Here is a 20,567-nt window from a genome sequence, read left to right on the forward strand (position 1 = left end):
GCCATGCTGGTTATGCTGGACTTGTCGGCGGCCTTTGACACCGTTCCCCACAGAGGTCTGTTGTTCAAACTAAAGGAGATCGGGCTGAGGGGAGCGGTGTTCAATTAGTTTAAGTCCTTCCTTGCTGGCCGCTGACAAACGGTCTGGGCCCCTCCGTTCTCCGCCGAGATGACACCATTGGAGGTCGGGGTGCCCCAGGGCTCTGTTTTGAGCCCTACCCTGTTTAACATCTATATGGCACCCCTGGCGGCTGTGGCGGAGACCTATGGTGCCCAGATCGTGTCCTATGCTGATGACACCGAGCTTCTCTTTACTTGCCAGAAGGGTGCTGACTTCGATGGCGAGCAGATCAGAGGCTGTTTAGGGGCGGTCTTCAAGTGGTTTGAGCAACACAGCATTAAATGCAATTCCGACAAATCGGAGCTGCTATTCTTTGGCTGTCCATCTGACCCCAGGTGGCAGTCTTGGTGGCCACCGGACATGTTCCCTCCAATGGCTGTCTCCCCCAAGGCCAAGAATCTGGGAACGCAGATCGACGATGGACTGACGCTGAAGCCTCAGATCCTGGGCCTGATCGGCAAATGTTTTGGCATCATAAATATGCTAAGAAAATTCCTTCCTATGCTGTCCCTCTGCCACCGGAAAGTGACTGTCCAGGCTCTGATAGGCCCTCGCCTGGATTATTCCAATGTGCTCTACCTGGGTCTGCCGGAGTTTCTAATCTCTCGCCTGCAGGTTGTGCAAAATGCTGCTGCCAGAGCCATTTTCGATCTTCATCGCAGAACAAGCGCGACTGCATTACTAAAAAACTTCATTGGCTCCCCATTAAAAAACGTGTGGCCTTTAAGGCTCTCACGCTAGCTTTCTATCTGCCTTCAAGAACACTAAGGTCAGCTTCTTTGGCCTTGGCAATTGTTCCTCCTGCCAGACGGGCCCGGCTGGGCGGGCGTTCTTTCCGCCAACTAGCCCCCAAGCTCTGGAACTCCTTGCCTGTTTCCCTGAGATTAAATACCAGCCTCTTGAATTTCAGGAAGGAGCTAAAGTTGTGGCTCTTTGTTCAATAATTTCTGCCTTGTCTGTCCGCTCCTGGTCATCTGTTCCCAAATCTGCTAAAGCGCCGGGACACTCCTTTGGAGTAGCTGAGCGCTATATAAGACCAACTTAACATAACATAACATAACATGCCAAGTGTGGAAGTTATATCCTTGTCATCATTTACAGGCAAGCCCCTCCCATCTTGTAGCTGTGCTATCCTTTCTATTGCCCTTTTAGCCCAACGTTTGCTTGTTAGCATTTCTATTGCTTTATTAATCCCAGGGTAATAGTTCCATCTGAGACAGAGTAATTTATACTCTACTTTATCAATAGCAAGTTTTCTGACTTGCACCCGGATCACTTCAGGCTTGCACCAAAGCCGAGATGAGCCCATCCTCTTGCGTTTCCCTTACTATCAAGTTCATTTGTGCATGTGTCTGACATAATTTTACCACACCCAGCTGAAGTGGAAATTAAACAGCTTCTCAGTTCTACATTTAAGAAGTCCTTCAAGTCCCAGTCATTATCTGCTAAACCAGTAACACATTTAAGCACTTCTTTCCCGACTAAGGGGTCATGGAGAATGCAACATTGATGTGTAGGCTTCTAGGGTTGTCTTTACTCCTGGAAGTACTCAGCATGGTGAATATCATAGTCTAGTGTTGTGCCCAATACCTGACTCCAGCACCGTATGTATGGAGCAACCTGCCAGGAAGCGGTCTAATATGGCATACGAGTTATTCCCCATCTAACAGAATGTAAACTCTAGTTCATTTGAGGTTTTGGGTTTGCCAGGTATCTACCATACCCAGGAATGTGAGCCACTGTGTGTTACCTTAAATCATGTAATGGGTGCCTATAAATCTTTGAGCCTGTCCGTCACAATATTTAGGTCACCTCCAATTATCAGTTTACCCACTGCAACCTCCACTATCTCAGCATTTTATGGACTTAATATATTTGTAATTGTATTTATTACGGGTACATACAGTGGCTATCATATAGGTATATGAACCAAGCGGCAGGATGAGCTCAAGACATCTAACATTGTCACTGGAAACAACTTTCAAGACTGTCAGCAATTGTTAGATCTCAGGATCGTGACCCTCCCTATTTTCCTTCTACCGCACAAGAGATGCTTGGTTGGAAACCACTTGCATCGGAGCCTAAACCAATCTCCTTTCGGTGTCTCCCCATTTTGCACAGGAGAGGTTGGACTGGCAAAAATTTTAACAACACAATTAGGCCCTCTGTGCTAAAACTGAAGTCTTAAGTTGGCCTTCATACACCAATACTAGGGCCTTTTTGCACCAATACTATTATGTTAGGACCTCAGATAGTGTAGTTTAGTGCTGCCGTTAGTAGGATGTATACCAGGTCTCTCTCCTCTTTGCTGTCCAGGCAGTCCGTCATGAAACCTGTGGCAAGGCTCACGAAGGTTAGCTTTATATTCTTGTTGGTGATGTCGTTGATAAAGTTGTTTACTTTCGCCCAGAACTTCTTGACTTTGTGGCATTCGAAGGTGAGGTGTTCTAGGGTCCCTTCATCTTTATCACAGTTCCAGCAGATGCCCGTGTCCTTTATGCCTACTACAACATTCCCCCTTCTATGAGTCAGAGGACAAAACCAACAAGTCATGTGGCTCGCTGATATTAATGCTAGAAGGTCATAGGTGATGGAGCACATTAGCCTTCTTAGCAGTATATCTTCCAGAGATGGCCTTCTCTTCAGTCAGCACCTCCTTGTCAGATCGGGCATCGATGCTGGGATCCTCTTCTGTTGAAGCATGTCTCATCATGGATGTGCAGGAGCCCCTCTACTTAAACCCCGATGACCTAAATTTATCTTCCTACTCTGTCAACTAAAGATGATCCTACCCAAACCCATCTGTTTCCCCAAATCAGGGAGAGCAACAACAGGCGCCACCCTTAGTCAGCACCCTGAGGCTTATTCTCCAGCCAGCAGGACTTCCAGTGACGGAAGGCTCTTTGTGTCACTCTGCATGGAGACTGAGGTCTTGAGAGAGAAAAGTCTCCAGGTTCACAGGAAAAGTGATGCAAACCTCAAACCTCCGTTGCACCAGCCAGCAGCCCTTCTGAAGCTAGAGAATTTCAATGGCTGCCTTTGGGGTGCTATAAAATTATGGCGGTTCAGGGGATTCGGAGGAGACGAAAAGTCGCAACTCTACTCTGTCACAGTGAAGAGAGAGGTGCTGGAATAGGCTGTCATACTTGCTGAGAAGGAGGAAGCTTGTTGGGGGTTTCCTTCTGCAATCCTAGAGAAGTAGGGGCACCTGCCGCCCCTAAAGTACTAGAGTGCCAGGAGGGCGATAGGAAGTAGCTTTTGTACAAATGGCTGTGTCTAGACTATGAAAGTGAGAATTGAGAATACAGTCAGAATCTTTAAGAGGACAGTTGAAGCGCTAAACTCACTTGTTCCTACCTGATAAGACCTGCAGCCAAAATGGAACAGAAAAAGAGGGATTTGAGAATCTATATATTCGGTTTTCCAGATCCTAATTGATTCTCACTGACTATTATTCAGTTTTGCAGTTTTTTCATCCCTAAGCACCGTGCAGATTATGATTATTTGTTAATCATGCTCATTCAGATGTTCTCCTTGCTGAACATTTTCAGTTTCTCCATATGTAATATGTTATGTCCTTTTTAAACATTCTGAGTTTGAACAATGACTGAGCAAAATTCTGAATATGCAGAATACACTCCATCCAAACCCACCCCAAGTCATGTGAAACAAATCATGTTGGAGCAGCTTTCCTCCCTCCTGGGAAGTCACTCGGATCTACTGTCCGATCAGGCTGGAGCCGGAAAGAAGGGCAACACAAACCAGTCTGTGACCTGACAACTGAAGGTCTCCGCCCTAATGGCTTTAGACCAGTTGTAATATTTGCAATCCAGTTTCGGATCTTTTTCAGATCTCATTGTCCCTGTTGGAATCAAATGTTTCTATCTAGAAACACAACAAGCAGTTCTGCCAAACAAAACTAAATTATTTACACACCGCACTTACTCCTACAGCCAAAGGAATAAATTAGTCGGGGACAATCCTGTCACAACTTTATGTTCCCATATCCATTGATCACACCCATTGTCGATGTATCAAAATTATTTTTTCTATACTTTAAAACCATTAAAAAACATGCAATTACCTGAAAGACCAGGTGGCTGACAGCAAAAAAAATTAAGACATGTACTATTGTTCCATAAAATATATATTCCCTTTCCATTCAACGGTAAAAAAAAAAATTGGATTTGAATTGGTCAATCAGTTTAAGCAATATTAAATTATTTTTCAGTTTGTTTTCAAGCATGGCTCCATATATATTTTGGCCATAATTTTTCTTTATTCCACATATACCATTTGATAACTACCTTATGGAGAAAATATTACTTTTATTAGTATTTCAATGTAAAAGTTTCATAGTGATTAAGCAGCAGCCATGGATTCCTTTCAGTACAAATACAACAAGGCCTTTTATTTAAAAAAATCTTTAGATATATTAATAACACTGTGAGAAGAAAAATGTGAAATACCACAAATAGAAACAGAAATACTGCCTGAATCAGCAAATAACACGGAGAACAACATGGTGCAGGAGCCTCTCTTACCAGAATGCCCGCCACGTGGAAAATCCAGCCCCTCGCAGAGGGAGACTGACTGCAAGGCCTTCTGGAAAATTTTGAATTCCAATCCCAATTGCTAAATTCCTGCAAAACAAAAAAAAGAGAAGAAAAAAACACAATTACTGAACTGAAAAATGCACTTTCTAGAGGGGATGAATATTTTGATTAGAATGCCTTTTGTTTCTTTAAATTGCTGCGTGTGAGACAATTACAATCCCTGTCTCAAATCTCACTCCTTATAATGCTACAAAGACAAGGCATTCAGGGACTCTGCTACAAAGTACTATGAAGTGCCGCTCCTGTAGTCCCATCATTGGTAGCGATGGGATAGCGAGATTTGATAGGTGACTAATCCCTAGTCGCTTTATGTTTACAGATTCATACATGAATTTGGTCTGAATCATGTAATTACTTTTAGCCTTGGCTTACTATTGAGTGTGTGTATATTGCTTGTTCTGTTTCAGGAACTGTGGCATAAGATCTCTTGACAAACGTGCACTTATTTTGATATACAGGGGATGCAAGTAAGAACTACGGTTCAGCTTAATTGTGAGTATTGTCATTCGTGGTTTACAATGAACTTAGCATATGTATATAGGAGTTTCTTTGATTCTAGTGAGGATGAAGTCCTCTTTAAGAAATGTTAAACTTCCGGAGTGGAAGTTTTTAAAATACTGAGTGGTTATAGAAACTGTAGAATATTTCTGGGAGCACTTTTGTAAATATTTGGATGCAGTATTCACTGGGCGATGCTGTTTGGTGTTGTTGATTCATATCACTTGTTCACAGTTTGGGTGTGGTTGTTCTTTTCGGGTGAGTAGACGATACCTGATTTGCAGGGTTATTAAAGATATCTATCATTGATTGTAGATGTATTTAATCTTAATTTTAGATATTGATGTGCAACGTTTTCGTCCTGAAGATGGTCCTGTGGGATGTATAAACCGTTATTGGACCGAAACGTCGACGCTTAAACATGGTTTTGCTTATATATGAACTTTCATGTAAACCTGAAATTCTGATACTATGTTATAAAAACTTTTGTGTGTATGGTGTTCCATTTGTCCATACAAAAGCGAAAGATGTTGTATACTACTGATGAATAGATCTCAAATGTTTAGTAGTATTGATGTTGCCATGTTGCATCTTTGAATTGACCATATTAAATAATGGTACATGAAGATAACTCCATGCATTGTTGAATTATATGTTCACTTGTTGTGACTTAATGACAAGTCAAAAATGTATTTGCTGAATGATTCCTTAGGGGACACTTTTGTATTTTGGGATTTGGTCCTGCCATCAATAAGGGGACATCAAGTTAAGGATGAGGGTTGCAGACTGATGCACCTCCTGTAAGCAATCCAGAGACCACCTGCAGTGTGAGCTCTGCTGAAGAGCGAAGCGGGCTACCATTTTGAGCCCTCCTTCACCAAGAGAGCAGAAGATGCCAAGGACAAAGCTGAATGCTGTGGAGAATCCGGCTACACTGCATAACCCTCCCCTTCAGCTATACTCGCACTTACCAACATTTGTTGTCACGCAGGCTCCTCTTTGCCTGAAGCCTTGCTACATATATAAACAAAGAGAGAATGAAACGTTTGAAATCCCAAGTAGCCAGGACCTAAGTCGATCAGGTAAAGAATGGATTAGAAGAAAAGCCCTCTCAGAGAAAACTCAACAATTTCCTTTGATGGACTGAGAAAATACACAAGAGTAAATCCTGGTAGATCAGAGGAGGCGCAGAAAGCATCCATCAATTGGGAGAAGAAAGATTTATAAAAAAAGAGGGCAAAAGTTTTCAATGGATCTTTGTCTGTTATGTCTCCTTTATACGGTGACCTAAGAAAACTAGAAGGTTTTCAGCTGTCTCCAAAACGGTAAGCCTCATACAGTAAAGACTCATCAGGAAGTACATGAAATCTTCTTAAATAGAACTAAGACCCAGAAGTACATGGTCAGGAGTGACTTAACTACTTGAATACATTCTACAACGATATTTCTTAAGGGCTTTTTCTCTCTTTTGTTTGAGAAACCCCTTTCTACACTGGGTTTTAGAAGGGGGTCTGAGGGACCAATATTGTGAACCCTCCACATTGACACAGTGCACAAATTACACAGCCTTTAGAAGGACAGAAACTAATACAAAAAAGTGGCAGATGATCAATAGCTTCTTCTACAAAGAATGAAGCAGCTCAAACATAGCAGATTTGCACCTTAAAAATAATATCGAATGCCTTTATTTGGCCTGCACTAAACCAGCTACTCATAAACAGCAATTCCCAAAATACCAGGAGCATTTTAGAGGTTTTTTTATTGCCACTTTTGAAAAATGTTGCGAAGCAAGCAGAATGGGACCATTCTGTAAAACCTCTCCATTAGCAGGAAAAGCTCCAGAGAGGCCACTACCAGCCAGTCCATCCGGAATTACCTATTACAATACAGTAAAGAAAGTGCTTTTAGAGAGAATGGGGTTATTTCCTCGCCATTACAGGATACAAGCCCTGTCCGAGAAACTTGGGCCAGATGACAACCACAGGCTCTGGGTTACAAAGTGAAGATCACTTGTGATAGATTCATGAGGCCAGATAAACATTGTAAAGAAGAGATGTTACAACAGATTTACTTGGAACAATACACTGAATCTCTGTGCCTCATAGAATGTGACTATTGTTTCAACACCATCATGCGACTGAACTCACAGAAGTTTTAGAAATGGCCAGTGCATATGTCCGAATCCACAAAACAAAGTCTTCAACCACTAGTACTTAATTGCAAACGTTTGAATAAAGGACAAGCAAAAACCAGAGCATTTAAGGTTTAAGTGGATGAGAATGCTATGTTTTATTTCAAACAGTGGTTAGAGAAACACCAAGTGAGTACCAAGCTTCTCTATTAAAACATATTTATTGTGTGTACAGACAAGTCAAGAAATAGCATGCTTCAAACAGTGATATAGTTGGTAAGAAAAGAGTTCCTTTCAACCAGTATCTTATATTGCATCGTTGCCAGAGTTGGTTAACCTAGGTTGGAATTTTCCATGTGCAGTGGATATTTCGGCAGCTCAAATAAATTCCTCCTCTCATCACAGGTGGATTCTCACCCCTTTTACCAAGGCTTCTGTATAGTCTCAAAAACGAATGGAACCGAAAAGTAAAGCCCACAATAAAAGAGAAAAGAGACATGTTCCGAATAACCAAACCATGCCAGGAATTAGTTCAATGTCATGTTCATGCTCAGAACAAGATCCAACCTTGTATGTGTCTTTTGTAGATGTGTCTAATAATATGGTAGTGAAAATGACAGCTGGTGCCCTACTTACCTTTCTTGATTCAGGTGAGCCCCACAAAGCTGATCATCTACACAATGGTCTCTCATATGGTAAGTGTAAACAGTGAAAGCTCTCAAAGGCTTAAACCAGTGGAATCTCCATTTTCTATCAAGGGTTGTAACGAAGCCAGCAGTGTTGGCAAGGTGATTGACCAACCTACATAGAAGGGTGATACCACCATTGGCATGAAGGCAGCCTGAGTTCTCAAGACCAATTTGTCCAGGAAGAAAGTGGCGTAGGAAGGCTGCTGCAGACAACTCCTCTTCACACCAGAGTATATAGCTCTGGCAGAGAGGACATACTAAACATGAACAACATCTTACGTCTACTGTCACATAAACTCACCCTCTCACTTGTCTACAAGTTACATATGAGGTATACAATTAATCTTGAATCATGACCCTCCGCAATGCAAAAGACAGTGGATACTTGGCGATCAACAGAAACATCTGAATCAGTGCTCAGACATCATGATAAATTTACTCAGTGGAGTATCAGGCTGCAACGCTAGGAACATGAAAAATAATCTTAAGGTCTTAAAGTCTAGAGCAATTACAGCACAAAAATAGCACCCCTCTAGTTTTGCATTAATATTTAAATCTGCACAAGGCAGTTTCAAATCACATCTAGGACCTCAGGTTCAATATGTCTAAATTCAGACAATTAAGAGCACAGTAAAGTCAACTGGTCCAATCCCAGGTCAATAGAGCAAGGCTGGAGCTGACTCACTACAAACTCAAATACATGCTCCTAGTGCAGCCCAATACAGAAGAACAAGTGTCAATCAAGTAGTAATCACCTGAAAATAATTTCTGGGAACATTGCAGACTATTGGATAACTCTGAGGTACATGACTTCCTGACCAACTGAGACAGCTTATGCCTTAAAGAAAAGTGAAGTACAGGACCACACACAACCGGGGGTTTTCAGGACGTTTATCATCCAGCAGCAACTTCAAACACATTTAGATACCCATTGGGAGTCCTCGCCCAATATATTTACAACCAGTTTACTGACAAACATTAAACCCATAAATTGCTCCATCTTGGCAACAGACTTTTTGTAAACATCTTCTTAAATCTACATCGAGAAGATCACAGAAAGATAGCCCTGGACTTCCAAGAAGAAATTAAAAACATTTTACTTGGATATTCAGGGCACTAGCTGTTTACAACCTGGGACTTCAACTTACATTGAATAGACAAATCTGAGCATCCACATTCCTTACATGTGGAAGAAGATCTGTCTAATATAGTTACTGATAGGGTCATCAATCTTTTTCACTTGGTCTAAGCTTCTTAATAAACTTGGAAACCTCCACTCGACTTCTAAACCACACACAGGATTCTCATGGAAAAATCACCAAGATAGAAGATACTTCAGTCTCATGAAAACTTTTCTTCATGTGCAACTCCTGCCAGATAATTCATCAAATGGAAAGCAACCATTTCCCTTTATTTCCAAGCTACAACTTCAGAAGTAACAATCAAATGCAATGCAACAGGTCTTACTTTAGTAAAAAGTTAGAATTTTTGGCGTAGCAAATATTAATGCAACATTACTAGCTCGAATTTTGGTAATGTAGACCTATAGAGTGTAGTGTGGTACAGTGAAGTGGTGCAGTACAGAGTACAGGAAATTATAGAGTGTAGTGGAGTTGAGTAGTTTAGCGTGGAGTGGTGTTGAGTTGAGTAAAGTGGAGGAAAGTTTATAGAGTGGAATTGTGGGTGATTGTATTATGATAAAATATAGTAATATTATGTAGGAATGAACATGTGAGAAATATAGGTTGGTGGTACTACATTTGCTGTACCAATTTATTTGTAATGGATTTTTTGTGCAAGGTAACTTTACTTGTAACTGCGTGTTTAGTTGCCTGTTTGGGCTTTAAGCAGTGCATATAAAACAATAGTATAATAAGGAATTTTCTGTAAGCAGAAATAATATTGAAAAATGGTGTACAGCATGCAAAAAGCTGGTAATTTAGTTGGAAAGATAGATGTTTATAACATTTGAAGTGTATAAAGGCAAAAAGTTAGTAAGCAATGTTGCTCAAGCAAAAACTGTAGTGTAATAATGTGTACAATAAAAGGTTATTGGCAGCCCCCTGGTAATACAGAGTGTTTGTAGGGTGATAGGGTGGCCTTGGGGAAGCCTATTTAAGATATAGTAGAGCTAATAAATTCGTGGGGAACGTGGGCTGTATTTAAATGTGTGATGTACTTTGTGAGCTTTAGCGGGTGTTGGCTGATTATGAGCATCCAGGGGGCTGATTTGTAATAATATACGCAGTTTACATTGTTACAATTAAAAGGTGAGTGCGTGCTAATGTGGACAAAAATACATGGGGAACAATAAAAAAAAGTGTAAAAGAAGTTGTGTATGGGTATAAAAGATAGTAAGGCGCTATTGTATGCTAAAAAGATAAAAATAAGCATATGTAAGTGGGGAAATTAATTAAAGGGCACTGGTGTGGGTATTTAATAATGGAAATGGGACGGCATTTAATAAAAACGAGTTTGAGCTATTCGCATGGTAAATTATGTATTTTATTTATGTTTTGGTTTTCAAAAAGCATTGTCAATTGCAATACCAATAGAGCAAAATCTTGCAAATGCGAGACCTATCGCATTACAAATGCTTGTTAAGGGAGGGTCAGGTGAACCTGCACATTGATCACAGTGTTGTGCTGATTCACATTTCAAGGGGCGCTCTCAGGACAGAAGGTCACTTGTTTGCACTCTACCGCTGTGCTGCCTCGTCACATTCAAGCAACACTACAGGATTTAATGAGGCGTGAATCAGAGCTGCAACAGCCGGACCCTGGAGCTCTTCACGGAACGGGAAGGGAATGTTAAAAAAATATATAATATATATATTATATATATATATATATATATATATATATATATATATATACTAGCAGCCCGTCCCGACCTTGTCCGAGAGCAACAGGCTTCCCCGCCCCCCGCCCGCCCCGACATTGTCCAGCAGCCCGGGCCCCTGCCCGCCCCATCCCCCGCCTGCCCCGACCCCCGCCTGCCCCGACATGGGTCCCCTTACCTCAGCCGCCGCTCCTCCCGCCTGTCCGCTGCTCGCACTGCCGCTGGCCTGTCCGCTGCTCCTCACGTCACCGCTCCTCCCCCGCGCCATGTCTGCCGCTCCTCGTCGCGCTCCTGGGCGCCGCTCCTCCCCACGCTCCTGACATGAGCACGCACGGCACGGCCGGCGCTACTTCGGAAGGACTACTTTTTTTATTTTAGTGTACATTTTTTAAATAACTTTTCTTTAACATTTATATAGCCTATAACCATCTACACACCCTGACGATTCCAACGGTGTATCGGGTGTGTGGATTGGCGCTGTAGTTCCCGAGTTTACCCGCGTCAAAGGCTGAAAGTTCTTCCTTTATTATAGTAGTATAGATATATATATATATATATATATATATATATATATATATATATATATATATACATACATATATATATATATATAGAACAATCCTCAGCAACCTCTCGCCCGGAGCCCAATGCAGGAAACCGCTGCGCAGGAAAGAAGACGGAGACCTCAGGTGCAGTGAGCAATTTTCATTTTATTGTACCCTCGAGGAAGCGGCACACAGCATGACGTTTCGGCCTACACAGAGGCCTTGATCACATGACGCACGCTGAGGGAAGGCAATATTTAAAGTGCTAGTGTTAAGTGGGGAAACATTCCAATTGGTGAGTCTGTGGTCACATGTTGCACCTAACAATAAATACTGACAACAGACTTTATATTTACAACCTCATCTCGGGATAATCCCTGGCTGATCATCTGTCGCTCCGGTGACAAATGTATCAGTAAAGTGCATAATGTAATTCATATAAATACACGTAATGTAGACAAAGATAACTGGATAAATCCAATTGTGCAAATTGCAAACAATGTAAACGATGTAAAAAGTGCAATGTGCTACACATAATGTAACCAAGAATGACTGGATAAATCCGGTTGTGCAAATGGCAAATGATGTAAACGATGAAAAAAGTGCAATGTGCCACTTGAAGAAACACCTTCACAGTAGTGTACTATGTACCATATACATTCTATACACTAGGTCATGAACAATATCTCAATAAGTTAATAAATACAAAAATATATCATAAATATATAAATATATATATATGTTAAAACCATGACCTTATATTGCAAATATAATAAATATGCAAATGAGCACAACATCGTTCCTTTAGGATGAGATCAATAATGTGCAAGATTAATCAAACAACAAAGTATTGAAATACTCAGATCGCAGCATCCTATAAAATAAATGCACAACATTGTCTACACGTGCAACGAGCTGGATAGGGGACAGGCAGAGGAGAAGTTGACCCCTCCCGAAAGAGAGAGGGGAAAACCATCGCAACCTCTGCCATGCTCCCATCCACTATACTCTTTAATTACTTAGACCAACCACAGCTCGGAATTGGAAGTACCTCAGTGAATAGTGAATACCAAAAAGATAACCAAGTGCACTATTTTTGTGTGAAGTTTTTTTCAACTAGTTTTTTAGTGACTTTGTGACATTGTTTTCTCTTAATCATGTAGATAGAGCTGAAAGGTTCTTAAACAAGTGAGCAAAGTTCTTGGTACATCTCCGTGCAACCTAAGCCTAGGCTGCACCCCACTATATGGAACCATCCAACCCACTGATTTAAACAGTATTAACAACGCTAATCTCAATTCAAGGACAGACAAGTAAACCACAGCACAGGAGCAAATGCAGAAGCAATTACTGCTCAACGGGGGAAACAGAAGAAGTATATGACAGTGTGGAATTGTCATAAGCATGTGTAAAAATCTTCTGTAGAGTTCAGACCCCCCGGAGCTCGACAGTCCATATCCAGGATGTACCTGGTTTCCAGTTTCCTAAGGGCACCGTCCCTGTCACCTCCTCTCCTATTGGGACCAACACAGTCGATAGCATAATAGCGCAGAAGGGAACTGTCATTATTATGGTGTTCCTTGAAGTGACGGGCCACCGGATATGCCGGGTCACTGGTATTAATCGCCCTGATGTGCTGGAGTATCCTCTTGTGCACCTGCAGTTTGGTACTCCCAACATAACGCAGGGCACACGGACACTCCAGCACATACACCACATATTCACTCTTACACGTAAGTTGTTGTTTAATCTTTCGTGCCTCAGGAGTAAATGGAATAGTGTACTCTGTTTTGTTCACACCGTGCTGGCAAGCCTTGCAGGATGAACATTTCCTGAAGCCCCTACTTTTGCCAAGCCAGTTTTTACTAGTTAAGATTTCAGGGCTTGACTTGACCAGGGCATTCTGCATAGAGTACGCTCGCCTATATGTGATGGAAGGGGTACTGGGTATTTTGTCCCCTATCACTGGGTCACATTTTACCAGGCTCCAGTGTTTGGAAATAATCTTCCCCAGCGCGGCCTGCTGCCTATTGAAGGCCCAGATCAATCTCACTGGTTGGTCATTATCGATGGTTTGTTTAGGGTGGACTTTAGGCTGCAGGGCCTGACAACGTGGGATGGAATTTGCCCTAGCTATGGCTTTGTCCACTATTGCTGCCTGATATCCCCTTGCTAGGAATCTGGACCTACTGGCTTGCTGTGCCAGTTGGCACTGGGCTTCTGTGCTACTTAATCTCCTTATACGAAGCATTTCTCCATATGGTATGCTTCGTATAAGATGAGCAGGATGATGACTGCTGGCATGGAGGATCGTATTTCCTGCCGTCTCCTTGCGGTATAGCCTAGTTTCAAGACTAGTTGCTGCTGGTGTTACCGTCATGTCCAAAAAGTGCACCTGATCCATGCTGATGTTAGAGGTGAAATGCAGATTATAGTCATTATCATTTAAAATCTCAACAAAGTGTTCAGCCTCCTGACGGGTGCCCTTCCAGACAAGGAACACGTCGTCAATATAACGATACCACCTAACAATAGATTGTCTGGAAATGTCAGCGTGCGTGCCATGGAGAACCTGCCTCTCCCAGTAGCCCATGTGAAGACAGGCATAACTGGGAGAGAAACAGGCCCCCATAGCCACGCCCCTGACCTGTTGGTAATATCTATTGTTAAACAAGAAAAAGTTGTGGTGTAAACAAAATGAAATCATATATATATTACCTACTGGCGGTCGCCAGTAGGTATATATAGTTAGGATTTTTTCTCTATGGAACTTTTGAAAATTCTAGGTCTAATAACTTTGGCGTTTGTGGACGGAATCGGCTGAAATTTTCAGGAAAATGGCATATTTTGTTTCTGAGCAGCCCCTGAAAATTTGGGGGGGTTCCGTCAAGGGGGGGACGAGAAAAAAGGGGGGTCCCAAAACGCATTTTTCCCATTCATTTTTTTTACTGTAAATTTTTTAAAGAACTTTTTTTTTTACATTTATATAGCCTATAACCATCTACACACCCTGACGATTCCAACGGTGTATTGGGTGTGTGGATTGGCGCTGTAGTTCCCGAGTTTACTCGCGTCAAAGGCTGAAAGTTCTTCCTTTATTATAGTAGTATATATATATATATAATATATATATATATATATATATATATATATATATATATATATATATAAATAAATAAATATATATATATATATATATATATATATATATATATATATATATATATATATATATATATATATATATATATATATATATATATTACCTACTGGCGGTCGCCAGTAGGTATATATAGTTAGGATTTTTTCTCTATGGAACTTTTGAAAATTCTAGGTCTAATAACTTTGGAGTTTGTGGACGGAATCGGCTGAAATTTTCAGGAAAATGGCACATTTTGTTTCTGAGCAGCCCCTGAAAATTTGGGGGGGGTTCCGTCAAGGGGGGGCCGAGAAAAAAGGGGGGTCCCAAAACGCATTTTTCCCATTCATTTTTCCATAGGGCCTTTGGCCTCACTTTTAGCTCGAAAGGCTGAATGGATTTACACGAAACTTGGCAAAATTATAGGGACTGTTAGCCCGATGCGCCTTTGCTGGGTCTCAATATATGTGCTCCAGTGGATTTTGAGAAATTAACGTTTAAAAAAACAGATATATCTCTGACAGCGTCCCAGATAGCGCTCCAGATCACGTACTTTTCGCGTAACGGAGCTTCGCGTAGCGAAGCTGATTGGCTCTCCGGTGTCTGTCAACATTCTAAACAGTCCGGTGTGGCCGCCATCTTGTCTCTCGGTAGGATCGAGAGACAAGAGGAGGAGAAAAACGAAGGGGGAATTTAATGAAAGGGGGCAAGGTAGACCCCTCTTGACCCCCTAGGAATGATGTTGGGGTTATTAAAGGGTCCCGTGGGGCAAATAATAAAAATTTTATTTTTCGCGGTAGAAGCGCTTCTTGGTTCGCGAACCGGGTCGCAAACTGGTAGCGAAACGTGAATTCGCCATTTTGTGTTTCGATTTAATTAAATTACTAGGTATAAGGGGGTACGGGAGACGTATCCTGACCCCTTATGTTTTCTGAGGGTGGCTGAGGAGGCTCATATATGTTGATACATGTCTTCCAGGGGCTGTGCGTGAGCGTTTTTTTTTTTTTTGCTGCGTGACGTCTGTTAACGTTCGATTCGATGGAAATCAGGAACTGTTGACCGCCATTTTGTCACTGCGAGTAAATATTTTGTTAAAAATAATTGTTATAAATTAATCCTTATTGATAAACATTGTCTGCGCCATCTTGCCTTTTTTGCAATGCCACACTTTTGTTGAGCACAGCAGCCATTTTAGATGCCTTGACCAGACCCACTCTCTGCACGCCGCCGATCCTCAGCATGGCTCCCCACCCTCGCAAGCATCTCCCCCACGCACTGGTCACCCCCGCTCTCTCTCTCATGCATGGGCCAGAAACCTCCTCCCATCTGCGCTGTTCTTCTCTGAGAACCACACCCTGTGCCCGCCTGACACCTCCCTTTCACCCTATTCACTACCGCACCCTCTGACACTCCTCTTCCTCTGTGTCCGATTGTCCAGGCCAGTCCCAGGCTATCATCTAGCCCTGCAGATGTAGTTTATGGCCCCAGCTGTAGAGAATCACCCCTCTTCAAAGGAGTTACAGTAGATCAAGGCCCCCATCCAATGAGATCCGTCACACCACACGCGTTCCTACTATCTGATAACCACCCTGTATTGTGCTTGGGGAGGGGATTCTCACTGTGAGGGTGTGTGGGTCCGAGCCTGAAGCGGAAGATTCCAGGGATGCCTCTTTGTACATCAAAAGTTTTTACAATTATGTGTCACATTAAAAATATATAGCACTCCAACAAAGTAGTAGGATTATAACACTTTAATAACTTATAAATATATACAACGCAACAAAAATAGTAAATACATTTAAACATTTTTTTGAAAAAAGAAGCAACAATGGACAGTAGCTGTGTTTTGTGCGAATAGTCCCAAGGCAGCACAGCGTGCTGAGTTCTGGACGACACCCAGGTGATGTTACCTGGGTGCCGCACTGGTTTTTGGTATCCTACAATGCAGCTCCGAAAAACGGCGTGGGGCGTCCCGGGGGGCGCGGGGGGAGGCCTCGTCAGTAGCGGTCTGTTGTGCGAATAGTCCCAAGGCAGCAGAACGTGCTGAGATGTGGATGGCACCCAGGTGATGTCCAGTAAGTTGCCGCACTGGTTTTGGCATCCTACAATGCTGCTCCGAAAAACGGTGTGGGGCGCCCCGGGGGGGGTTGGGGGGTGGAGGCGGCGTGAACGGGCTCGTCTGCTGTAGTGGGGCGCCCCTTTACCGTTTCAGTTGCCATTCCGCCCGCTTTTGCTACACTGTGCCTCATCCGCCATTCAGCTGTTTATCGCCCGCTCTTGCGGCTACAGCGTCTCGCTCACCATGTAGTTGAGTTGCTCCCACTCTTGCGGTGCAGCGATAGGCGGCTGCCACAGGACTCTAAAAATGGCGGCCGGCTCTTCGGATTTGGGTGTGGTCCACTAAAATGGCCCTGGGACACCTTGGAACTCGGACGCTTGTCTGCTAGGTCTTGGACCCCATTCTCGAAAGCGTCCCCTGAGCCTTGAAGATTTTACAAAAGCCTTGGGGGCCCCCGACTCCTGCAGGCTTTCGGTGGGGAGCGGCTGCCATGATTGCTCGCGGAATGACCACGACGGAGCCACGAGATGGTGGTGCTCTCATGCAGACGCCAGCTTCAGTCTGAAACATCCAGAAACCAGGTGGGGCTTTCATCGTTTGGGAAAAAAAAATGTTTTAATCCAATGAAAAGTGTTATTTTTAGGTCATATGATCAAGCCTTCCATCATTAGGAAACCAAAAGTAAAATGAACCAATGTAAAGTTTTATAAACAAGTCACATGACCTGTTATGCGGCATAGGGCTATAAAAAGCGTAGAAAATCCGTTGGCACGTGAGGCGGCGTCAGTAGCGGACCGATGTGCGAATAGGCCGAAAGCAGCACAATGCGCCAAGATCCGGATGGCACCGAGGTGGTGTCCAGCAAGTTGCCGCACTGGTGTGGCCATCCTACAATGCTGCGCCGAAAGTCGGCGTGGGGCGCCCCGTTGGCCTGTGAGGTCACGTCAGTCAGTGGGGGCTGTTTGAGGATCTGACTGCATTGGAAAGCAATGTGATGCTGTGGGTCGCCCCCAAGAAGGAGGCTCCTCGGCTGCAGTGGGGCGCCCCTTGGTGTTTCACTTGCTATCCAGCTGAGTTGCGTCCGCACTTGCGGCTACAGTAGGCCGAAGGCAGCACAACGCGCCGAGATCTGGATGGCACCGAGGTGGTGTCTAGCAAATTGCCGCACTGGTGTGGCCATCCTACAATGCTGCGCCGAAAGTCGGCGTGGGGTGCCCCGTTGGCCTGTGAGGTGGTGTCAGTAGCGGACCGATGTGTGAATAGGCCGGAACCAGCACAAGTTGCCAAGATCCGGATGGCACGGAGGTGGTGTCATAGTTGAGAGTTCTGAGCAGCGCTTGTAACACTGTTTGAAGCTTATTTGCACCTGCTGCAGCTTCACTATTGCCCTGGTGTGGCCAAAGATCGCCCATGACATAGGCGGCCGGCTCCCGGGGTCCGGCGGAACTTTTTTCCTTTTCCTTTCTGCATCTTGTCCCACAATCCGTTTGACCTGAAGACACGACCAGGTCCCTGAATGTGTGCAGGGGGACGCTATTGATTGAATCAAAATGGCGGCTTCACACAAAGCTGACTCAAGCGTTGCTGCTGGTGCTATACAGACAAAAACTGGTTTTCAGTTTGTACATTCTTCAGGATTTTTCCATCCAAGGCTGGTTGAGAGTTTGTAGAACAATGGCTTCAGATCTTGCCCTCCCCTCTTTTGACTGATGGTTCTTGTTGCCTATCTCTTCTGTTGTCATTTAACTGAACCTTTTTTGACTGCCGAAAGGGGTTCTGGTCCGACCGCTAGTTGGTGGAGACATTTTGACTATATCCTGGACCTGCCCGGCCTCGCCCAAAATGGCGCCGGTATAAATGGGACTCATAACTCCTTGTTGTGTACTGGTTGCACAACCTTGATATCACGAGATACGTATGCAGTTTTGAAGCACATGGCGGGCGGGGACGAGAATTGATTGAATATTTCGACATCCCTATTGATATTAAGTTCTGATGTGTTATTGATTACTGTACTATTGAAAGTTCGAATTAACGTCACCCATGGTACTTGCCCGCAAATGTATATCTAGATAATTTTATTGTAAGTGGCCCTGTCATATTTTAATTACAAAATGTACGTCCACCGATTCCGCAACTGTTAGACACCTTAGTTCTTGCAACCTAATGGCCCGCTTGTTACGTTCCTCTACAGTGTAAATGTCTCCTCATCATATACGATTCCAGTTTGCTCCGTGGCCGGCCCACGTGGTTATAGGCCCGTATTTGTATACTGACATTTTCACAATAAAGATTTTTAAAACAAAACATGGTAGTAGTATTTACATTGGTAAAGTTTTTAATTTTAGTCACTGTTTTCGAATCAGTAAAAGGCAAGTGAAATAAAGCAGTCCAATTACATGACGGATAAAAGGTATAATACGCAGAAACGCAGTAAAGATAAATGGTCAAGGGCTGTTGTGTTTTCTACTCCCGCAACATAAAGTGATCGATAAGAATCTGATATTCAGGCGTATCGGCGACTAAGACAGCAGGCCGAGCCTCTTTTGCTCAACGGCTCCGTCATGGGACGAAGAAACACCCTTTTTCTAGAAAAAGGAATATATTTTACTTGCAGGACAGTTGTAAATTTTCCGGGAAAGTACATTAGCCTGGAACATTATAACATATATGTTTAAGAAAAAATAATGTTCGAAAGCAATAAAAAGCGTAATTTTTAGGTCATATGACCAAGCCTTTCATCATTAGAATAACAAAAGTAAAATGAACCAATGAAAAGTTTTATTAACAAGTCACATGACCTGTTATGCTTACGTGACGCGCTGCGCGCCGCGCCCCGGATCGCTTCCGGGAAGCTGCGCTTCGCGCACCGGAGCACTTCTGGGTGCGCTAACGCGGCGTGTCATATAACGCATTACGCGACAACGTAGGTCCAGAATATAGTCAAAATGTCTCCACCAACCAGCGGTCAGAACAAAACTCCTTTCAGCAGTCTAAAAAGTTCTGTTAAATGACAACAGAAGGGACAGGCAACAAGAACCATCAGTCAAAGAGGGGAGGGCAAGTTCTTCTCTACCGGGTCACGTTGGGGCGCTACCGGAACTGATCGAATTGGTAGTCTACAGTGTTTCTGGATGTTTCAGACTGAAGCTGGCGTCAGCATGAGAGCACCACCATCTCGTAGCTCAGTCGTGGCCATTCCACGAGCAATCATGGCAGCCGCTCCCCACCAGAAGCCTGCGGGAGTCGGGGGTCCCCAAGACTTTTGTAGAATCTTCAAGGCTCAGGGGACTCTTTCGAGAATGGGGCCCAAGCCCTAGCAGATAAGAGTCCGAGTTCCAAGGTGTCCCAGGGCCATTTTAGTGGACCACGCCCAAATCTGAAGAGCCGGCCGCCATTTTGAGAGTCCTGTGGCAGCCGCCTATCACTGCATCGCAAGAGCGGGAGCAACTCAACTACATGGTGAGCGAGACGCTGTAGTCGCAAGAGCGGGCGGTAAACAGCTGAATTGCGGAAGAGGCACAGTGTAGCAAAAGCGGGCGGAATGGCAACTGAAACGGTAAAGGGGCGCCCCACTACAGCGTGTCTTCAGGTCAAACGGATTGTGGGACAAGGTCCAGAATGGAAGAGTCATCAAAAGGCAAAAAGTTCCGCCGAACCCCGGGAGCCGGCCGCCTATGTCGGGGGCGATCTTAGGCCCCACCAGGGCAACACGACTTGGGGAGGGGGCAGGAGCCAAGCGCCCCCTCCCAGTCCGCGCCACCACACCGTATGTTGAAAATCTGAAGCCATCGTTCTACAAACTCTCAACCAGCCTTGGATGGAAAAATCTTGAAGAATGTACAAACTGAAAACCAGTTTTTGTCTGCATAGCATCAGCAGCAACGCTTGCTATCAGAGTGCATGAGTTTCATGCTCGATCGATTGAG

At 43.7% G+C, this 20,567-nt stretch overlaps 1 protein-coding gene across 2 annotated transcripts in view; it reads right to left on the reverse strand.

The window, feature by feature from the left end:
- SLC39A11 (solute carrier family 39 member 11) overlaps positions 1-20,567 on the reverse strand; it is a 2,411,801-nt gene that overhangs the window by 34,165 nt on the left and 2,357,069 nt on the right. For both annotated transcript variants that reach the window (XM_086930982.1, XM_086930981.1), the window contains exon 8: positions 4,665-4,763. In XM_086930982.1, the coding sequence (XP_086787108.1) occupies positions 4,665-4,763 (99 nt within the window). The remainder of the gene's footprint in view (positions 1-4,664; positions 4,764-20,567) is intronic.

The sequence above is a fragment of the Lissotriton vulgaris genome, chromosome 7 (genome assembly GCF_964263255.1).
Source record: "Lissotriton vulgaris chromosome 7, aLisVul1.2, whole genome shotgun sequence".
NCBI classification, from domain to species: Eukaryota; Metazoa; Chordata; class Amphibia; order Caudata; family Salamandridae; genus Lissotriton; species Lissotriton vulgaris.